The 21,865-nt window shown below is 39.0% G+C and overlaps 1 protein-coding gene across 4 annotated transcripts in view; it reads right to left on the bottom strand.

The window, feature by feature from the left end:
* SPTLC1 (serine palmitoyltransferase long chain base subunit 1) overlaps window positions 1-21,865 on the bottom strand; it is a 69,765-nt gene that overhangs the window by 34,042 nt on the left and 13,858 nt on the right. For 3 of the 4 annotated variants that reach the window (XR_008713802.1, XM_055579110.1, XM_055579109.1), the window contains exons 4-6: window positions 13,674-13,767; window positions 12,706-12,778; window positions 3,661-3,793 (exon numbers count right to left, since the gene is read on the bottom strand). Coding sequence is in view for 3 of the 4 variants with exons in the window: in XM_055579110.1 (XP_055435085.1) it covers window positions 3,661-3,793; window positions 12,706-12,778; window positions 13,674-13,767 (300 nt within the window). In the remaining variant the exon portion in view is untranslated. The remainder of the gene's footprint in view (window positions 1-3,660; window positions 3,794-12,705; window positions 12,779-13,673; window positions 13,768-21,865) is intronic. The other variant, XM_055579111.1, reaches the window with a different exon arrangement.

The raw sequence follows: 21,865 nt of genomic DNA, 5'->3' as shown, positions 1-21,865 counted from the left end.
GGTGAACTCCGGGAGTTGGTGATGGACAGGGAGGCCTGGCGTGCTGCAATTCATGGGGTCGCAAAGAGTGGGACACAACTGAACTGAATTCATGGAATATATTCCAAGAAAGATCATATCACAGGCCACAAAACTGACAAATTTACATTTTCCAAGGGTTTGGAAACTAAACAACACACTTCTGCATAACCTATGGGTCAAAGAGAGTATTAAGGAAAATAAAATCCAAGGAACTACATGAAAATGAAAATAAACACATCAAATTCATGGAACACAACTACAGCATGATTAGGTAAATTTATAACACTAACACATTAGAAAAAAAGAAAAGCCTCAAATTAGTAATTGAAGTTCCCACTTCAAGAACCTAGAAAGAATAAGATAAACTGAAAATGAGGAGACAAGAAATGCACCAAAAATTAGCAGAAATGAAAACAAAAATACACTGTACAAAAAAATTCTATGAAAGAGTTGATTTTTTTTTTAAAAGATCAATAGAATTGACAAATCTCTAGCAAAAATGACAAAAAAGAGAATAGACAAAAATTACCAGTCAGGAAGGAAATGGGCTTCCAGACATTTGTACTTTGGCCACCTCATGCGAAGAGTTGACTCAATGGAAAAGACTCTGATGCTGGGAGGGATTGGGGGCAGGAGGAGAAGGGGACGACAGAGGATAAGATGGCTGGATGGCATCACTGACTCGATTGAGTCTGAGTGAATGGTGATGGACAGGGAGGCCTGGCGTGCTGCGATTCATGGGGTCGCAGAGTCAGACACGACTGAGCAACTGAACTGAACTGAAAGGTATACCACATTAGAAGGATAAGAAAGGAATACCACAAAGTATGCTATACATATAAATTTGATGATTCAGAAGAAATGGACCAATTCCTTGAAAAACACTAGCTACTACATCTCAATATTTAAATAGCCTTATAAGTACTAAGGAAATCAAATTCATAGTTAAAATACTTCTAAAACAAAACAAAACAAAAAAACTCCAGGCTCAACTGTTTTTACTGGAGAATTCTAACAAATGTTTATAGAATTTCTCCAGAAAATACTAGAAGAGGAGTGAACACTTTCAAATTGACTTCAGAAAGTATTCTGATGCCAAGACTACTGCTGCTGCTGCTGCTAAGTCGCTTCAGTTGTGTCCGACTCTGTGCAACCCCATAGACAGCAGCCCACCAGGTTCCTCTGTCCCTGGGATTCTCCAGTAGAATACTGGAGTGGGTTGCCATTTCCTTCTCCAATGCATGCATGCATGCTAAGTCGCTTCAGTTGTATCTGACTCTGTGCGACCCCACAAACAGCAGCCCACCAGGCTCCTCTGTTCACAGGATTCTCCAGGCAAGAATACTGGAGTGGGTTGCCATTTCCTTCTCCTATGCCAAGACTAACAAAGTCTAAAAACAGTTAAGTATGGCTAGTTATCAGAAAATATAAACTAAAACCACAATGAGATATCTTTATACACCTACAGAATGGCTAAAACGAAAAATAGTGACAACACCAAATGCTGCTGAGGATGTCGGAGAAACTACGTCACTTATATACTGTTGACAGAAATGTGAAATAATATAGCTCTCTGGAAAAGTTTGGCAGTTTCTTGAAAAATGAAATGTGTAACACTGCATGACCAGCACCTGCACTCTTTGGTCTATATTCCAAAGAAATAAAATTTAAGCTCACAGAAAAACCTATACATGAATATTTATTGCATCTTTACTTGTAATTGCCCTAAACTAAAAACAACTCTGATGTCCTTAAGAGGTGAATAGTTCAACAAACTTTGGTGTATCCGTACTATGGAATGTGGCTCAGCAATCAAAAGGAACAAACTCCTGTTTTACACAACAACTCTAAAGAATCTCTGGAGAATTCATTCAAAATGAAAAAAGGCAATCCTCAAATATTACCTACTATATGATTACATATGTACAGCAATCTTGAAATGATGAAATTACCGAAATGGAAGAAAGTAGTGGCTGCTGCTGCTGCTGCTGCCAAGTCGCTTCAGTCGTGTCCGACTCTGTGCGACCCCATAGACGGCAGCCCACCAGGCTTCCCCGTCCCTGGGATTCTCCAGGCAAGAACACTGGAGTGGGTTGCCATTTCCTTCTCCAATGCATGAAAGTGAAAAGTGAAAGTGAAGCCGCTTAGTCATGTCCGACTCTAGCGACCCCATAGACTGCAGCCTACCAGGCTCCTCCGTCCATGGGATTTTCTAGGCAAAAGTACTGGAGTGGGGTGCCATTGCCTTCAGGGGTTAAAGAGAAAACAGGGTAGAAGGGACATGAGTGTGACAAAACCAGGGATTATCTTGACTTTATCAGTGTCTACATTCCAGTTTGAAACTGTATTAGAGTTTTGCAAGACGTGACTTTTGGGGAAGACTAGGTAAGGGGTCCAGAAAATCTCTGCATTTCTTACAGGTGTACGTAAAGCCACAATTATCTCAACATAAAGCATTTCATTAGTAAAGGGTACATAAAGTAATAGAAAGATAAAGTAATAAGGAAAGATTTAAGTATATGAACAACCATTGCTCTGAGATCTGCAGACAAAGCATTATCACAGTTTACTACAAAAGAAAGAAAATGAAACCTCAGGCATATTGCCTATGCCTAATGAATTTATCAAAAACAATTCATTAAATCATTTACTAAATACCATTTTTACCTCCAGGGTGCCTACCTTCAAATAGACTTCAGGTGGAATATTTAAAATTATGTACAAGGAAATAATTAAGTTGTCTAATGATGTACTAGAAATTTAAGTTCTAAGACACCAAGTGTAAGACTTGAAAGTGAATTTAGACTAGGTTTCCCAGCAACTAAACCAAAAGGACAATATAGTATTTATTATCTGACAAAGGAAGCATACAAGTTCAACTGTTAACTGTAAGCTTTTTCTGGACTTTAAACTCAAAAAGAATTTATGGGGCGGTACTTGTACAAAGCAACACTGATGACACTGTAGTTGTAACTATGCTTTATTAAAAATCTAGTCCCTTGTTGGGGACTTTCTTAACTTTCCAGAAGCAAACATACATGGGCACTGGATGTGTGGTACTGCTGTTTACCATAGAGGGGAGGAGCAGAGTGAGGGCTGGCAGAGCCCAGGTAGCAGGTTACAGGCAGCATCAAAAGTACCTGCCGCTAGCCCAAGCCTCTGTTATCTTCTGCGCAGATTATTAAATAACTTTTCATTTTAGGTCTCAGACTGACTTTTGCTTCCTCTTTAACACTGTAGCCAGAATTTGGTTTTGTCACACTTCACTTAATAGCTTCCATTGTTCATAAAAAGAGAGACACAAGTCCTTATTATAAGTCCCCAACTCAGGACTTCAGTGTTCTAAACAACCCATGGGGCAAGATCAGCAGAGACCAGGAGTTGCAGCGAGGGCGCTGCGAAGTGGAGTGACTTCAGCAGGGAGTGTGAGTGGGTTATGATCACGGACTCACAAGGACACCATGCTGTCAGGAGCTGCATAGGGAAGGCACAGGGCTAGCCCCTTCCTGCAGAAGTTTGACCTTCTCAATGTTAAAAAAATATCAATATTTTAGGTAGATGATCTCTAACAGAGACATTTTCTAGGAAGGCCAATATTATTTCCAAAGGAATTTTGAAATGTAGGTAAAGGTAACTTACACAAACACAATGTCCCCTCTCTTAGAGTAAGCAGGAATAGCACTGGCTATCGTGGCAAATCCGTATGAGTATATTATGGCTTCTTCTGTCTTCATAAATTTTGCCAGGCGGTCTTCTAAATCCAAGTGCACATCTAGTTAAAGAGTAAAAAGTTAAATGGTTAAAAGGTCTTTTAATTCTTTTTCTTTGACTAAAGAAGAAAGAAAACAACATAGGCAGTTTAGTTATTAATAGTCACCTTGTGGTCAAATGTAATTGTTTTTAGTTACAAGTTATACAATATCTACTAAGATAATTCCAGGCCCAAACTATTTCCATACTCTGTGAACTGAGTCAGCTACTCATTTGTTCATAAATATGTAACTGAGATGGCTGTGACTCTGGGTTTTGCTTTCATACCACTCTAGCAGTAAGAATTCAAGGCCCTGTCACTTTGCCTGCTTTAACTTCTCTCAATCAACAGTGCTGAGGTGTTATCAACATATGTTAATTTATTAATGCCTTTTAGCATTTTAGCAGAAGTGACCAAACCAGGCATTAAGACAACTGTCAACCAGCTTTTAAAAGGAAAAGAAATACAAAAGCAAAGTGGTTAAAAAGAACTCCACACTCTCTGCATTGAGAGGGAGCCTTTCTCAACTATGGTGGTCACTCCGCTGACAGTTTGTGTCAGCATTTATTGGTGGCACCTGCCATTATACTGTAGGACTGAGTTTCTGTCTGAATTTTCTTTCTAAGAGTACTGGTGAATCCAAATGTAGAATACAAAGAGAAATATGGCCCTTTTATGGAAGCAGCTTAGGAAGAATGTTGATATAATTATAGGGATAAACTGTAATTATTAAACTGTTTTTTTTCTTCTCTCTTACATCATGGTTCCATATAGCCTTTCACCTTCCTAGACCCTCAGATGAAAAGACCAGCGATATCCGGAATAAACAGTATACTGACTGGCTTTGAACTGGAAAACTTTAAGGCATCTTGAAGCATTACCCAAGAGCAGAAAAAATTTTTTAACTTCCTTTAGCTCTTTTAACTACAGCAGGACCCAAGCCTGGAGAACCAGATCAGCATTTTACCCATGCCCTGTGCAAGGAGAACTCAGAAGCTGATACAGGGAAGATGCAGCCAGGCCCCTCTAGCCTTGCAGTTTCAAGAGAAAGAGGACGAGCTCAGAGCAGTAAAGGCAGACTTTCAGATAGAGCCGGGGTATGTCCAACTGAGAGGAACTAAGAAGCGTAGGCAGTGGCAGAGGACCTAGGTGTTCTCCAGTAAGGGGTGAAGAAGGCTGATGGCCCAGCAAAACCCTCCCTTCAGCCTAGATGTCAAGGACCTGTAGGTGGGAGCATCGCACCAAGAGGCCCCTTCAGCATGAGCCTTCCCTGCGGTATGCCTCTCCCCACCAGAGGCATTCCTGGTGAGAAAGGGGAGAAAGAAAAGACCTGAAGGACTGAGATATACAAAAGAAACAATCCGGCCCACGGTAAGGGACAGGGACCTAGTTAATTATAAAGCTTCCATCACCTTCCAGGGAGGGATAAGTTCAGCAATAGGAATAAACCACTTTTTAGAACATTTGACTAAAGTGTCTAAACCCTGTAAACCCACTTACTGATATATCAGAGGCAAACTAATCTTATTGCGATGCCTTTTAATTAATAAGACAAAATTGAGAATTATAAAAGATACAACTTCACAAAGGACTACATTTTAAAAAGGAGATGAGGGCTGTCTAACAATCTCAGTTAACTCAACTGTTAATTAAACATTTAGTAAGTATCACATACAGATACTGTGATAAGCACTGGGTCAGGGAGAAATAACAGGGCTCCTGCCACCTGAGAAAGTGAGACAGCTAAGACAGGCATCTGGCAGTTCTCAATGGAGAACTCTGAGCCTACAGGTGCCTTCGGTCTCCTGGTCTGAAGCATCTGGGTCCCTTCTACACTCAGAACTGCAACACCTCTGTAGTGACTTCTGACTAAAGGCAGAGGTCCCTCAGTCATGAACTGAAGGCTGCAGGGGTGGGAGCCAGTCACTGAGCAAGAGATGAGACAACACAGAGGGTCCAAACTAAATCCCAATTTGATGGCAAGAGAGGTACAGTGAGGAATTAGAAAATTTAGCAGCAATATCCAAAAAATAAAATAAATCAAAGTCTAGACTTTCATAGACTTCTTAAAGGATGATACAGAATTGTGAAAATGAACTATTTACCCCATTCTAATCAAGCAATGATTTAAAAAAAATCTAGGCATGCTTCTGCCCATTTTTAAGTGTAAAAGTATACCTATATAGCCTGAAAGTGAAAGTCACTCACTAGTGTGCGACTCTCTGCAACCCCATGGACTATACACAGTCCACGGAACTCTCCAGGCCAGAATACTGGATTGGGTAGCCTTTCCCTTCTCCAGGAGATCTTTCCAACCCACAGATAGAATCCAGGTCTCCTGCACTGCGGCAGATTCTTTACCAGCTGAGCCACAGGGGAAGCCCAAGAATACTGGAGTGGGTAGCCTATCCCTTCTCCAGCGGATCTTTCTGACGCATGAATCGAACCAGGGTCTCCTGCATTGTAGGTCGATTCTTTACGAACTGAACTATCAGGGAAGCACTCCCATATAGCCTATTACATAAAAAATACATGAAATATCACTTGATTTCCATGACCAAATAGTTATTTTTATAAACTGATACTTTAATTAGATCAATATTAAATAAACATGAGATTTCACAATTACAAGGTCTAGAAAGATGCATCCTGGTTGATCGAAATAGTACCAAAGGAATGCTTAGCTTTTCAAGCATCAAACCTGTGATAGCAACACCACCAAGTCTACAGGCTTGATTTTGCGCCTCCCTGCCCGCCATTCTATAAGGTATGTTGCCAGGGAAAGGTTTCAGGCAAAAATCTGACAAGAACAAGGAAAGCAGAAAAGCACTCGACATCCAGCTTCCTCCATGCGGCTGAGCACGAGCATGTCTCATGTGTGCCTTCCTTTTCCTCTTTGTTAGTGTCCTCTGAGCACCTTCCCTACACGAAGACCCCCATCTCTCCACTGCCTCTCATTTCTGATCAGATGAGAGAGCAGGTCCCATGTAGGAGGCCTCCTTCAAAGTACCATGCTACCTCTAAATAGGGAATTATCTATGGCAAGTCTCAACAATTTAGCTAGCAGAAGTACTACCCAAGTCACAGTGAAATGCTTTCATTCATTATCTCCATTTCAAAAAGAAAAAACATGCTGTGCATACAGACAAACTTTCTGCCAACCGCAAAAAAGGATTTAAAGTCATTCTGTAGATCTAAATGATTCTCTTCATTGATCAGCAATAAAACAAATAAAAATAAATAAAACAAATACATCTTGGCTCTGCTTTAAGGGTTTAGAGTTAGCAACTCAGTTGATAAAAAAATTATGTTAATACTCTCATCACACATACTCATAACCATTTTTATGTTATTACCATGAAGTGGTAAAAAGAATCTCTCTACAATAAGTCAATGATTTACTGGTTCTTGTCTAGTCCCAGAAGCTTAAATAAGACAGGCCTTTTCTCCTAACTAAAAACACTGGGCTTTAGCTGATGTCAGCCTTGCAAAGCAGGTTTTGTGACAGGTGAACAAGGATAGCTGTGTGACTTCTTTTTATGTATGATATTACTCTGCAATGAAGAAATTCTCAACAAAAGGGCGGGGGAGGCAGCAAACAGAAAAAACTGCCAGGGCATGTTCTTTGACTCTGGATGTCTATCTTCTGTGTGTATGATCCATTTCAACAATTAGATTCATAGATTTGCATGCGGTATTCTTTAATTCACTGCTAGGAAACAATATGGCAGGCAAGAGGCTATGGCAGGAGGTGACCAGAAGGCCTCCGTGTCCTCTCTGCCCTTTCTGCTGCCCTTGCTGGCACTTGCTCCCTCACCAGAATGTAACAGATGGGAGGCAAGGCTAAGGCAGGATGCCCCACACCAAGCACAGAGCCTGGCCATGGTGGTCATCACAGGGGCTCAGATCTGGGCTCCCTCACTGCCAGCTGTGAACCCCAGACAGGGCTAAAACTGTTCTGTCCCTCTCAGGTCCTTCCTCTGTCAAATGGCAACAGGTGTACCTACCTGAAAGAATTGTTAGGAGAACTGCAAGAGTTAATGCTCATAAACACTCAGAATAATGCCTGGCATGGAAAAAGCAACATACTGTGTGTTTGTTCAACTAAATTAATATTTGTAGAATAAAAGAAAATGTTTTCTTCTTTTAAAAGGAAATATCAGATATGTTATCTTCTAATGAAGCTATCCAAATCCTGGATATCCAAATATAAGGGCTATCTTATATTAAAGCCACTCGGTTCAATTTCCTATTTATCAGAATAAAAGGAGGTATTATGGCCAAGTTCTAGTTTGTTGTTCAGAGGAAAAACCATAAAATTGCCAACTTTAAAACAGTTTAAAAACAACCTACTATATTTTCTCTTTATATCTCCATATTTTTATGTTACATACTTTTTTTAAATACCTGAGACTTGGACAATTTTTCTTAAAAGTACAAATATCCCATATGTACTCATTAAAATACAAAAACAGTGTTGAATGTTTTCCAGAATGCTTTCTCATGCAGTATTTTTTTCACAAACAGTATCTTACGTGATTCTTACCAAAATGTTCTAAGTTGCACAAAGATCATTCCTTGCCTACACTGAGAAAACTACAATCCCATGACTGGTAGAAGGAAGTGGCAAATCTAGGAATTTTATGACCAAATGCTTTTCCTACTAAAACATGCAGTCAAGATACTACAACAGAGAAAAAGTATCTTTAAAATAAACAAATGAACAGTTCTTTACTCTTGTCTCTAAAACACAATTAAATGTCACTATCTCTCACCATGAAACCCTGCCAGTAACTGTCTTTTGATTTAGTTTAAGACCATAGAGCCAAGTATGTATTACATATGCAAGGCAGATCCCAGGCCTGAGGAATAAACAAATAAATGAGATCTGAATGCATTACAAACAATATAAAAAGGTTCAACAAGAGCAATTATCAAAGGCACTGGGACTGCATTAGCCTTAGAGAAAAGGAAGGCTCCACAACTTGATAACATCATTTGATTGATTCTAAAATACACATTAAAACAATAAGATGAGAAGGTGGAAAAACCTCTGGTTCACATGGTCCTTTACTATATAAGACAACTTGCTGGGCCTTGAGGAGGCAGGTAAACATTTAGCCTAAGAAACTAGAAGAATTTTAATTCAACTCTCAATTTTCTTTTTTCTGTGGTAATCATCTGCTACTGCTAAGTCGCTTCAGTCATGGCCAACTCTGTGCAACCCCATAGACGGCAGCCCACCAGGCTCCCCCGTCCCTGGGATTCTCCAGGCAAGAACACTGGAGTGGGTTGCCATTTCCTTCTCCAATGCATGAAAGTGAAAAGTGAAAGTGAAGTTGCTCAGTCGTGTCCGACTCTTAGCGACCCCATGGACTGCAGCCTACCAGGCTCCTCCGTCCATGGGATTTTCCAGGCAAGAGTACTGGAGTGGGGTGCCATCGCCTTCTCCGGTTAATCATCTAGTATCACCTAATTTTACTATCAAACAATAAGCGGAAAATGTTTTAATAAGGACATTTACTTTTCCAATAAGTGATTTTCATTCATTACTTGAAATGTTGAGAAAACAGCTAAAACAGGCAACATTTTCTTCACTGAAAATAGATGCCTGAATGATCCTTTCAGGAAAAAGACAAAATTAAAAGCAACCTTTCGCTGGGCCAGGGAAAGAGACCCTAGTCTCACAAACGCACAAGCTACTAAAATGAAAGGAAAGGGGTCTTTACTTCTGCTTTAATGCTCAGTGCAAAGGGTTAATGTACCCTAAATATTTAGAATAATTTAACTGTAGAAGGTATTTTAGAGATTTAAAATATAGCCTTAGCAGATCTCAGGTAGCTTTCCTGAACTTACCTACACTGAAATTTCAAGGTAATGTAATACAACTACAATAATTTAAGTGATCAGTTCCAGAATAAGGAAAAATATAGAAAATATCCTATTGAAAAAACAAAAAGTAAAAATATATGCAATATACATATAAAGAAAGGAAAAAAGATGATAAGCAAGCATGGGTAACCGCTGAAAAGGAACAAAGCAAGTTAATCGGAAGGACGATATACTCAGAAAACATTACACGTTACTCCAGGCTGTAGTTTTGGTGTCTTATTACAAAACCATCACACTGCAAATTAACCTTCAATCTTTATCCAGATACCACAGTCTGTTTGAACCTTGAACTACAATACGATAAGAATGATACGTGTGAGTGGGTGTGTGCTGTCATTTAGTCGTGTCCAGCTCTTTGAGACCCCATGGACTGTAGCCCACCAGGCTCCTCTGTCCATGATATTTTCCAGGCAAGAATACTGGAATGGGTGCCATTTCCTACTCCATGGGATCTTCCTGACCCAGGATGGAACCCACGTCTCTTGCATTTCCTGCACTGGCAGGCAGATTCTTTACCGCTGTGCCTGCCACCTGGGAAGCCCAAGAAAGACACAGTGACAAATAAAGCTGTTCACCAAAGAGCTGATAACACAACCATGTGTTTATTACATTCAGACATATGAGAGACTAAATTTAAAACAAACTCGAACAGCATACTACATATATATGGTATGCTATCATTTTTGTAAAACTGGGGTGAAAAAGTATGAAATGGTTTGCATACACTGAAAAAAAGTCTCTGGAAGAATTAACAAGAAACTACTGACAGTAGCTGACTTTTCTGGGAGGCAGAATGACAGTGGGTAGAGACTTCACTATCTTTTTAAACCTTTTTGAGATTTATATCATGGACTGAATTATTCAATCAAGAAAATTAATTTAGGGTTTTATGAAAAGTGAAATAAGTCAGACAGAGAAAGACAAACACCGTATGATCTCACTTATATGTGGACTCGAAGAAACAAAACAAACCACAATGAAAACAGATTCATAGATATAGAGAAGAAATATGTGGCTGCCAAAGGGAAAGGGGATGATGAGTGGGGATAATTAGGTACAGGGGGTTAAGAGGTACAAACATCCCGTTATAAAATAAATAAGCAATGGGGATGTTAATATACAGCATAGGGTATATGGCCAATAATATTGTAATAACTTTAGGGAAAGATGGTTGCTAGACTTGTCATGGTGATCATTTCATAATGTACGCAAATGTCAAATCACTATACACTTGAAACTAACAATATTTTTTGTCAACTATATTGCAATTTAAAAATTAATCTAAAAATCATTAAAGATCCCCCACACACAAATCTGGAAGCACACAGCATCCTATTATGCATATTTCAGGTGATTCAAATGAAAAATTGACTGGGCGATTACAATAACATATTTCCACAGTTCTGGGAAAACTGGTCTTAAAGATTCGAAACTTTTTTTTCACTAAATTTTACAATAAATCTCTTATTGGTCTTCTCAGATAACTCTCGAGCAAGAGTCAAGGCCACATGGGCAAATAAAATCTGCTAGAAAGAGAGGGTTTTAAGAAGGCAAATTCTTTACCCTAGAAAGCAGATCATGGAAAGAAAGGCTTGTTGATCAGATTACAACAAATAAACCTGTAAAAACAAAAAGTGCCTTTTCTAGTTTTCTAATTCTTATCAAGGAAATAATACCCTACCAATAAAAAGCAGGCAAACAACTCATGTTTGCATTAGGCTAGAAGAAAGAGGGAGGTTCTGATCTAAGCTCTTTAAAGTCTTTGATCTTCCCATTAAGACTGCAAATCAAGAAACTTGTTTTCTAGTTTTAGGGTTGAAATTAATTAGCAGTGTGACCATGAGGAAGTCACTTAACCTCTCTGAGCTTTCTAGTTCTTTTCTGAATAGCTGGGATGCAGGAATACAAGGTTTTAAAGATCCTGTCCAGCTGCAGGATTCTTGGACACCAACTCCCATCATCTGTTTCCAATACAAATAATTCAACCACTAAACTAGCTAAAGGATAAAGAAAGGTGCTCCCTTAAATAAAAACATCTTAACTGCAGAAGTGAAAAAAAAAGCAGACCAAGAAATGAAAATGAGCAGAGAAGACAAAAGAGACTTCCTTCCCTGACCTCTTTCCCCAGCCTCTGACATTTCATAAACCAGAATGTTGTTTCCAGTAGTATACTCACTTGAACAATTATATAACAACACTTCTGAAATTTTCAGAAGCAAAGAACAATATACATTTAACAAAACCATCATAAAATTCCAAGGTCTTCTTTGATGGCTCTGATTTAGGGAGTTTACTGTGTTTGAAATCATACTCATCCTAACATGTAGTTAATCCATCCCCAGGTCATCCACACGTAAGGAAATCAATGATCCTTCATCTTCATTCCAGAAAGAAAAGGGCTATACAGTTGACCACTGCCCCCCATACCTCCAATCTGTTCTCACCTTGCTCCTGGCATGTGGTTGTCCAGCTAGGGCAACTTCCCAGTCCCTCTGCTGGAGGCGTGATCCGAGTTATGTTTTCACCAATGGAATGTGGGCAGAATGATGAGCAATACCACCTGCCCACCCAAACGGGTACAGCAGCCCTGCACTCCCGCTCCCCCATACTCATCATTTGGCTACAGCCACGCAGACAAGGAAGGTGCCCCTATTAGGCCAACAGCAACAATACAGGGAAGATTTGGGTTCCTGCACAACTATGAAGAGCAGAGCCATTCAAACCAGATGCTTCCCATCACAAATGTCACGCACGGCAGACAGTCTCCTCACACCATTGTCTCTTGGGGCAAATGCAATAAGAGCTCAGTCTTCGTCCTGCTGAGACGGTGCGCCTTAGGTACCCATGGCCCTTCAACACAAGGGATAGTCAGCTTAAGATCAACATGTCTCCCACCAATGGTCTCAAACACAAAATCTTCTAGAAAGTTCATCTGCTTATTACCACAACTAATAAAGGATACCTTTTCCAAGAAGTTTTGAAATCAGATTGGATCTTAATTGTTGAAAGCAGCAGTCTAAAAAATATGACAGTAAACATACCAAATGTGCCATAAAATCCTCTAGGTCCACAAGTTCCCACACCATACTTCTTTAGAGATGCCAAAGCTGCTGCCTTTGTGGAAAAAAAAAAATATATTGTAATAATTTATCCTTAAGAACTCAAAAATGAAATTTCCTGTTTTTTCACCCACATAGCTCACATACCTCTCTAGTTGCCTGGCTTTTCCTCCTTTATAAGAACTAAGACAATTCTGACAGGATATAAAGAATGGAGGGACGGAAAGATTTAGGCATATGACTAAGAACATGGAAAAGTTATATTAGCTTGACCATTAAAACCTGGTTGTTAGTCACTCAGTCGTGTCCAACTCTTTGCGACCCTATGGACTGTAGCCTACCAGGCTCCTCTGTCCATAGGATTTTCCAGGCAACCGTACTGGAGTGGGTTGCCATTTCCTTCTCCAGGGGATCTTCCCAACCCAGAGATCGAAACCAGGTCTCCTGCACTGTAGGCAGACGCTTTACCGTCTGAAAACCTGGTTAACTCAATGCATTCGCACTTTTTGGCATTTTGGGCATAAGTTTTACCTCAAAGTTCATGGACATGAACTTGTACAAACTTTGGGAGATGGCGAGGGGCAGGGAGGCCTGGCGTGCTACAGTCCAAAGGGTTGCAAAGAGTTGGACATAACTGGGCGACTGAACAACTTTCCTCAAAAAATGTTTACTGGCCCACAATCCCAAAAGGAGATGAAGCAATTTCCTGGACACATCTCCAACTATTACTGGGTTTGGTTCATATAGTTCTCTGGCTGTCACCTAACACTAAACCATATTAGGACACTCCTGCCTTCCCTTGTTGAAAACTAGGTTACAGCTCTGTCAAGAAAGAATAATGATAAACATTTACATAGCCCTTTCAGATATTCTGCATTTGTCTCTTATTTTATGCCCAGTTGCTTAAGTCAGTCATGTTATCTGTCCACTTCAGCATATGTGCTACCTACCTTGAGCCTAGGGTTATCCAACAATCCAAGAAAATTGAATGAAGCAAAGTTTATACATTCTTTTCCATTCACCACAATGTTATGGCTTGGAGGGCTGGGGAAAGAGCAAGAGTGGTATACTTCAGTCATTTGTGTTGCAGGACACACATTATTATAACTGTCTTGGAGAGGGAAGGGAACAGGACACACAAGTGTGTCATTCTACTCTATTCGCATACTCCTATCTCTCTTTTTATTCTTAAAAAGTAAAATTAGAAAATGGTATATTAAAAATCAGATACTTGGTAATTAACTCTACTCTTAATAGGCCCCTCTATACTACTTAAATTAAAAAAAGGTGAGCTAGAATTTCAAGATTTTGGATAGATGAATGGCAAACCTTTGCTTGGTTTTGAAACTCACTTAAGTTGCTAAATAAAGTACCTCAGGAAAACATAGAAACATTAAGATCAAAGGCATGAAGAGACAGAGCGAGTCACAATCTTACAGACAAGAGTTTAAAAATACGTGTTATCTACAGGAAGCCACCACAAGAATAAGTAAGCCATGGCCCCCATTTCTAAAGTTAATGCTGAAATGCTATTTAAAAGGAATTCCCCACCCCTCCACAAAGGGGTAAAATAAGAGTGCCCGGTTGCATAGAGCATGGATCTGAGTTCAGCTGAACAGGAGATGGGCTCTTACTCAGACAACCTATCGTCCTCTGCTGAAAAGTACTCGAGCTACAAGTCATGCTTTAAAAATACAGGCCAAACTATGGGACATGAGCTATTAAAGGGTGTGATTAATGGATCACAGCCAGCCTATTTCACCTAAAGGAAATCGTAAGAATAAAGAATAGAATGGAATAGAAACATACCACACAGGGCCAGGGAAAGGACAGTGGCACAGAACTGATTCTGTTTCACAAACTCACTGCTCTGTCACTGGGCTGTTCTTTAAAATGTACTGCGGCCAGAAAAGATTAGGGAACACCCCTCTCACCAGTATATTCTAACAGAACTGGTTTTCTGTGAGAAAAATAATGAAAAAATGCTGGGAATCCAGGGAAGGAAAAGAATGACTACTAGAAGTAAATTAACAAAAGCAGATGAACTCATACAAGACTCTGAAAAGAACAGCTGTAGATCAGTCAGGCAGATTCTGTCTGCATTGTGGCTAGTGACGGCTTCAGAAACTCAGGGATGTCACTTGGCCTCCATGAGCCTCAGTTTCTTCATCTATAAAGTGGGGTGAGAAGCTATGGCTCAACTTGTCATTATAAAAAGTGCTCATTAACTATCTTCTTTCTTCTCTATGGCTTCAAGGGCTTTTTCTCTTTCAAATCATCCACTATGATTCTAAATCTACTATGTCACTTGTTTTCCCAATTTCTGCTGCTGCTGCTGGGCTAAGTTGCTTCAGTCGTGTCCGACTCTGTGCGACCCCATAGACCGAAGCCCACCAGGCTCCCCCGTCCCTGGGATTCTCCAGGCAAGAACACTGGAGTGGGTTGCCATTTCCTTCTCCAATGCATTAAAGTGAAAAGGGAAAGTGAAGTCGCTCAGTCGTGTCCAACTCCTAGTGACCCCATGGACTGCAGCCTACCAGGCTCCTCTGTCCATGGGATTTGTCAGGCAAGAGTACTGGAGTGGGTTGCCATTGCCTTCCTAATTCCTAGGACTTCTTCAGTTTCACAAAACTGAAGTTTCATAAAATTTCCTGAGGTGGTGGAGCTGGCACCCACAAAAACATGAAAAAGCAAAATATTCATATAGACAAGGGCTGCACACAAAAATCTCAAACATTCCAGAATGGAGGGCAGAATCAGTAATATGAAAGGACCCACTCACTGATCTTAAGAGAGCCTCCCAGAGAGGCAGGAGGCAAATGGGACTTAATATGGAGACAGAGATAGCGGCAGCCGTCATTTTTGGGAGATCATCATACATGGCAACACTGGTGCTGACAAGGGCCATTCTGGAATTCTCACTCTAGCTTATTAGCACTGAAACTGAGCTGTCTACCAGCCAGTCAGCACTAGTACTGGGAAACGCCAGGCCAAGCGATGAGATGGGCAGAAACACAGTCCCACCTACTAGCAGGCAGGCTGTCATAGGACCCCATGAGCTGCAGGAACCCCAAGACTAAACCTGCCCACCAACACTAGGTAAACACTAGCTCTGGGGCTCCTGGCCTTCAGTCAGCTACTTCGTAACCTGGGCCCACCCACCAGGGGGTTGGCACCAGGACTGGGACTCCACTAGCCATGTAGCCAGCTGTGCAGGATCTGGACATGCCCATCCCGGGCCAACAACTTCTGCACAACTTCTGTGGTAACCAACTAGACCAAGGACCAGCCACAGCTACCAAGTATCCATAGGAGTCAGTCCACTGAAACAGACTCACTTAGCACACACAGGGCATGCTCAGAACATGTAGCTCTGGTGGCCAGATGGAAGAATGCTGTTGCAAGCTTAAAGCAATACAAGAGTATCTCAAGAAACAAAAAATCCCTCAGATAAACAACAACCTTACACTTAAAGGAGATAGAAAAAGAACAAGCAAACTCCGTAGTTAGTATAAAGAATAAAATGTCACACACAAAAAAATTACAAAAATTTCACACAAAAAGGACATTATAGACCAGTATCATTGATGAACATAGATGCAAAAATCCTCAACAAAATATCAGCAAGCTGAATCAAACAATACATTAAAAGGATCATACACCATTATCAAGTGAAATTTATCCCAAGGATGCAAGGATGGTTCAATATCCAAAAATCTATCAACATGATCTATCATATTAACAAACTGAAGAATAAAAATCATGATCATCTCAACAAGAAGACAAAGTTTTGACAAAATTTAACATCCATTTATGATAAAAATACTTTCAACAAAGTGAGTACAGAGGGAACATACCTCAACATAATAAAGTTGACACGGAACAAGCCCACAGCTAATATACTCAACTGTGAGAAACTGAAAGCATTTCCTTTAAGATTAGGAAAAAGACAAGGATGAGCAAGGAATCTAAATAGATATTTTTCCAAAGAAAACATACAGATGGCTAACAGGCACAAAAGATACTCAACATCACTAATCATCAGGAAAACACAAAACAACGATGAAATACCACCTCACACCTGTCAGAATAGTTATCATTAAAAAGACAAATAACCAACGTTGGCAAGGATGTGAAGAAAAAGGAACCCTCATGCATTATTTGTGGGAATGCAAATTGGTGCAGCCACTATGGAAGACAGCATGGAATCACTTCAAAAATTAAAAATGGAGCTATCATATAATATAGCAATTCCAACCCTGGGTATTTATTTAAAGAAAACAAAAACACTCATTAGCAAATATTTTTCCACGCTTATGTTTATTTCAGCATTATTTATATTAGCCCAGATACGAAAGCAATCTGAGTGCCCATCAGTATGGATAAAGAAGATGTAAGGAGGAGTATTACTCAGCCAAAAAATAAAGAACAAAATCTTGCCACTTGTGAGAACGTGAATAGATTTACAGGGTATTATGCTGAGTGGAATAAGTCAGAGAAAGACAAATATGTATGATTTTACTTACATGTGGAATCTGAAAAGCAAAACAAATGAACAAACATAACAAAACAGAAGCAGTCACAGAGAAGCAGAGTCACAGCCAGAGGGAAGGGAGGCTGGGGGAATGAGAAAAAACGGGTGAGGAAGATTCATAGGTACAAATTTTCAATTATAAAATAAATGAGTCATGGATATGAAATGCACAGTGTGGGGAATATACTTAATGATTATTGTTGTATCTTTGTATGGTGATAAATGGTAATTAGATTCATCATTGTGATCATTCTGAAATGTATACAAATATAAAATCACCATGTTGTGTACCAGGAACTAATATAGTGTTTTAAGTCAATCACACTTCAAAAAGAAACAAACTCAGAGGAAAAGAGATCAGATTTGTGGTTACCAGAGGCAGGTTAGGGAGGAGGGGTATTGGATTAAGGTGATCAAAAGGTACAAACTCCCAGTTATAAGATAATTAAGTACTGGGGATGTAACAAGCTTCCCTGGCGGCTCAGATCGTAAAGAATCTGCCTACAATGCATGTACAACATGACAAATATAGTTAACACTGATGTTAAATTATATATGAAAATTGTTGAGAGTAAAACTTGTTTTCCTCAGAAGGAAAAAAAAAATTGCTATTTAATTTTGAATCTGTATGAGATGATGTATGTTCACTAAACTTAATGTGGTAATCAATTCATGATCTATATAAGTCAAATCATTATGCTACACACCTTAAACAGTGCTATATGTCAGGTCTATCTTAATAAAACTAAAAAAAATTATTTTCTAATTTTTAAAAGATACTTTATTGCTAACAAATGACAACCATCATCTGACAATACAAGGTTGCCACAAACTTTTAATTTGTAAAAAATGCAGTATCTATGGGAGTGCAATGGAATTCCCAAGTGGTAGAGTGATAAAGAATCCGCCTGCCAATGCAGGAGACACATGAAACGTGGGTTTGATCCCTGGGTTGGGAAGATCCCGTGGAGCAGGAAACGGCTACCTGCTCCAATATTCTTGCCTGGAAAATTCCATGGACAGAGGAGCCTAGTAGGCTATAGTCCATGGGGTCGCAAAGAGTTGGACATGACTGAGTGCATGCACACACACACACACACACACACACACACACACACAGGAGTACAACAAAGCAAAGTGCAATAAAATGAGGTATGCCTATATATAAATACCTGCAAACAGCAGCAGCTGCACCCACTAAGTTACACATATTTTGTTCTCAATGGGAAAAAATAAAATTGAATAACCATATACAAAGGTGAATTCCAGACATTTTAAAAGCCCAAAAAGTACTCTGAAAAAGATAACAGAAGAAAATTTAGAAAATCTTTGTGACCTCAGAATAGGAAATGATTTCTAGAGCAAGTCTCCAAACACAAACCATGAGGCTAAAATGGATGGATGTGACAAGTCAAAACTAAGAATTTTGGTTCAATGAAGATACCACAGACAAAAATAACAGATGGGTGACAGAAATTTGTTGTATTTCATGAATGCAAGATGGCATCGACTGTATTTTATCTACCACTAAGGAAGAAAGACATGGCCAATTAAAATGTAATGACAGTTTTCTTATTATATGTGTTTCAGGTTATATTTAATGAAAAGGCATTCCTGACACAGATTTTTGTCATTCTATTTTCGCACCTATGTATGGAAAAATATAAACAAGATGAATCAGTTAAGACATTCTTAATTTTTAGTCAGCAGTTCTGACTGACTGCTCCCTGCTACATCATGGATATCACAGGTATTCACACTCCCTGCTAACCGGAGTATCCTGGTATTGCTTAGGAGGATGCTCTGCTATCATCTCTGAGATTACCTGACAAGTCACCCATTCTCTAAATTTCGTGCTGGAACTTTCCTATTGGACTAAACTCCTAATTTAATCTTTCCTCAATTGAATCACGTGTTTCTAGAAAGTAAGCTCTTATTATCCAAAGGCAGCAGGAATTTGACAAAGGAATGCTTAAAGCCATAGTCCCAACAGCCTCTGTTCATCCGTCTAGAGGAATCTGAGCATTTCTCCTTCCATCAGCTGTCTTATACGACTTAGGGCCACGTAACTCAACTGAGGTGTTGGCAGTGAGTACAGCCATGACCAAGTTCATCAGTGCTAAGAAACGATACCACCCCAACTGCCCCCAGGTAAGAATGACTCCCAGCAGCTGTAAGATTCATATCCATTTCAGAGATCTTAAAATAGAAAGAAAAAAAAGGTTTCTTAGAATCATTGTAGTAAATCACTATACAAGAACTGACCAAGAATTAAAATCTACACAATAATGGGGATTCCTGATAATTGAAAAGTAGGCTGGGAATTAGGTAGAAAAAGAAGTAGAAGATACTAGTAGGCATTCACAGAAGAGAAGAGCCCCAACAGCTAATAAGTAGATAAAATTATACTTAATGGCTCAAATAATCAGAGAAATGCAAAATAAAACAATGTTGTCCAGGAATTGGGTACTGGTATACGCCTGTCTCATTTCCCTCTGGGACTTTCCTACATCATGATTCTCCTGCTGGGCCCACACCCCTAGAGAGACTCAAACAGGTCCAAAACAGGATATCAATTGGCATTAATAACCACACTGTTTGTGGCAGTGGGGAGTAGAGGCAGCTGAGGTATATATCACAAGGAAAATGGCCAAGTAAAACATGGTAGCCATATACAGCAGAATAATATGTACCAGTCAAAAGAAATGATGAGAAGTACACTTAGCAATTCCACCTCTCTGTGCTCCCTCATATTTCTTTACACCACTCAACACCAGCTAACACTATATTTACTTCATTTTTGGTCTGCCTGGCCTAAGAGAACTAAGATTTTGATTACTGCACATACTCAGCATATTCCTTGAACACAGCAGGAACTCAAACATTTGTCGAAAAATTGTGTTGAGTAGAAAACTTGTTTAAAAAAAAATCAGAATGGAGTCTAGAGCACAAAATTAAAAACACATTCATAAAACATTAAAAATAGATAGTTTCAAGAATCTATACATGCTAAAAATAATAAAATACATGTTTTTAATGACATAAAATAATAAAAGAAAGTAAAATACAAGCATTACAGTGAGATACATTACTGGTGGAGAACAGATGCAGGTGCTGGGGATAAAGGAAATCAAGAAAAAAGCAAATGAGAATGCTGTCTTATATGGGTGCTGATGAGAGCAGTGCTGAAGAGAAGGTCAATACCTGTGCCTGCAAGAAAGGCCCAAAATGAAGAAAATAAAAGAGACTGAACTAAACCAGAGGACAAACCTTTAGCAAATCTGAGTGAGAAAGGAGACACAAATGACTGTAATGCAGACATAAACCCCACAGATGTGTTGTTTTACACATCTGTATATAAAGTTGTGTGTGTGTATATATATATATATATACATATAGCATATATATTGTTTTACATATGAGGAGGACTTCCCTATAGCTCAGATGATAAAGAATCTGCCTGCAATGCAGGAGACCTGGATTTGATCCCTGAGTCAGGAAGATGCCCTGGAGAAGGAAATGTCAATCCACTCCAGCATTCTTGCCTGGAGAATCCCATGGACAGAGGAGCCTGGAGAGCTATAGTCCATGGGATAACAAAGAGTTGGACACGACTAAGTGACTAACACACACATATATATATTTTATATATATATATATTTTTTTTTTAGTCCATGGGATAACAAAGAGTTGGACACGACTAAGTGACTAACACACACATATATATATTTTATATATGTATATAAATTTTTTTTTTTACATATAACTGTTTGAGAAAATTCTATGAACTAATTCATGCAAAAGCATTTGAAAACACAAGAAATGAACAATTACTAAATGACAATAACCAAAACTTACTCATAAAGGAAATAGAAACGGTTTTACAAACTCACTGAAGACATTAAATTCATGATTAAAAATCTATGCTCAACAGAACAAACAACAAATACATATTATTGCCAAGAAAATTACAAGACTACTAAATTTCTGATACCAAACCTGGGCCAGCATAGTAAGGGAAAAGAAAAGACTAAACTCGTTTTCTAATACTGATACTAAAAGTACCAAATATTAGCAAAAAAACAAAAAACAAAAAAAACCCCCCAACAATTAATAAAAATTAACCAAACAGTCATGCTTAAATAGGGTTTATCACTAAGTTGTAAGAGTTTTCTAATATATATTTTGGATACTAGTCCCTTAACAAATAAATGACTTGAAAATATTTTCTCCCATTTTGCAGGGTTTTGTATTATTTCTCTGATAGTGGACTTTGAAACACAAGTGTTTTTAATTTTAATGAATTGCAGTTTATTTTTCCTTTGGCTGCTTGTGCTTTGTGTGTCATATCTAAAAATCTTTGCCCAACCCAAGATTACAAAGAATTACTCTTTGTTTCCTTTCTTCTACTAAGAATTTATAAATTTTGCTCTTAAATTTGGGCCTGTAATTAATTCTGAGCTAATTTTCACACATGTTGTGAATCTGAGGTCTGTCATCATTCTTTTACACATGTCTATCCGGTTGTGCCATCACCATTCGCTAAAAAAGACTATTCTTTCCCTACTGAATTGTCTTGGCACTTTGTTGAAAATCAATGAACCATAA

The sequence above is a fragment of the Bubalus kerabau genome, chromosome 4, assembly GCF_029407905.1.
Source record: "Bubalus kerabau isolate K-KA32 ecotype Philippines breed swamp buffalo chromosome 4, PCC_UOA_SB_1v2, whole genome shotgun sequence".
NCBI lineage: Eukaryota > Metazoa > Chordata > Mammalia > Artiodactyla > Bovidae > Bubalus > Bubalus kerabau.
This window is presented reverse-complemented; position numbering and strand designations above follow the sequence as displayed.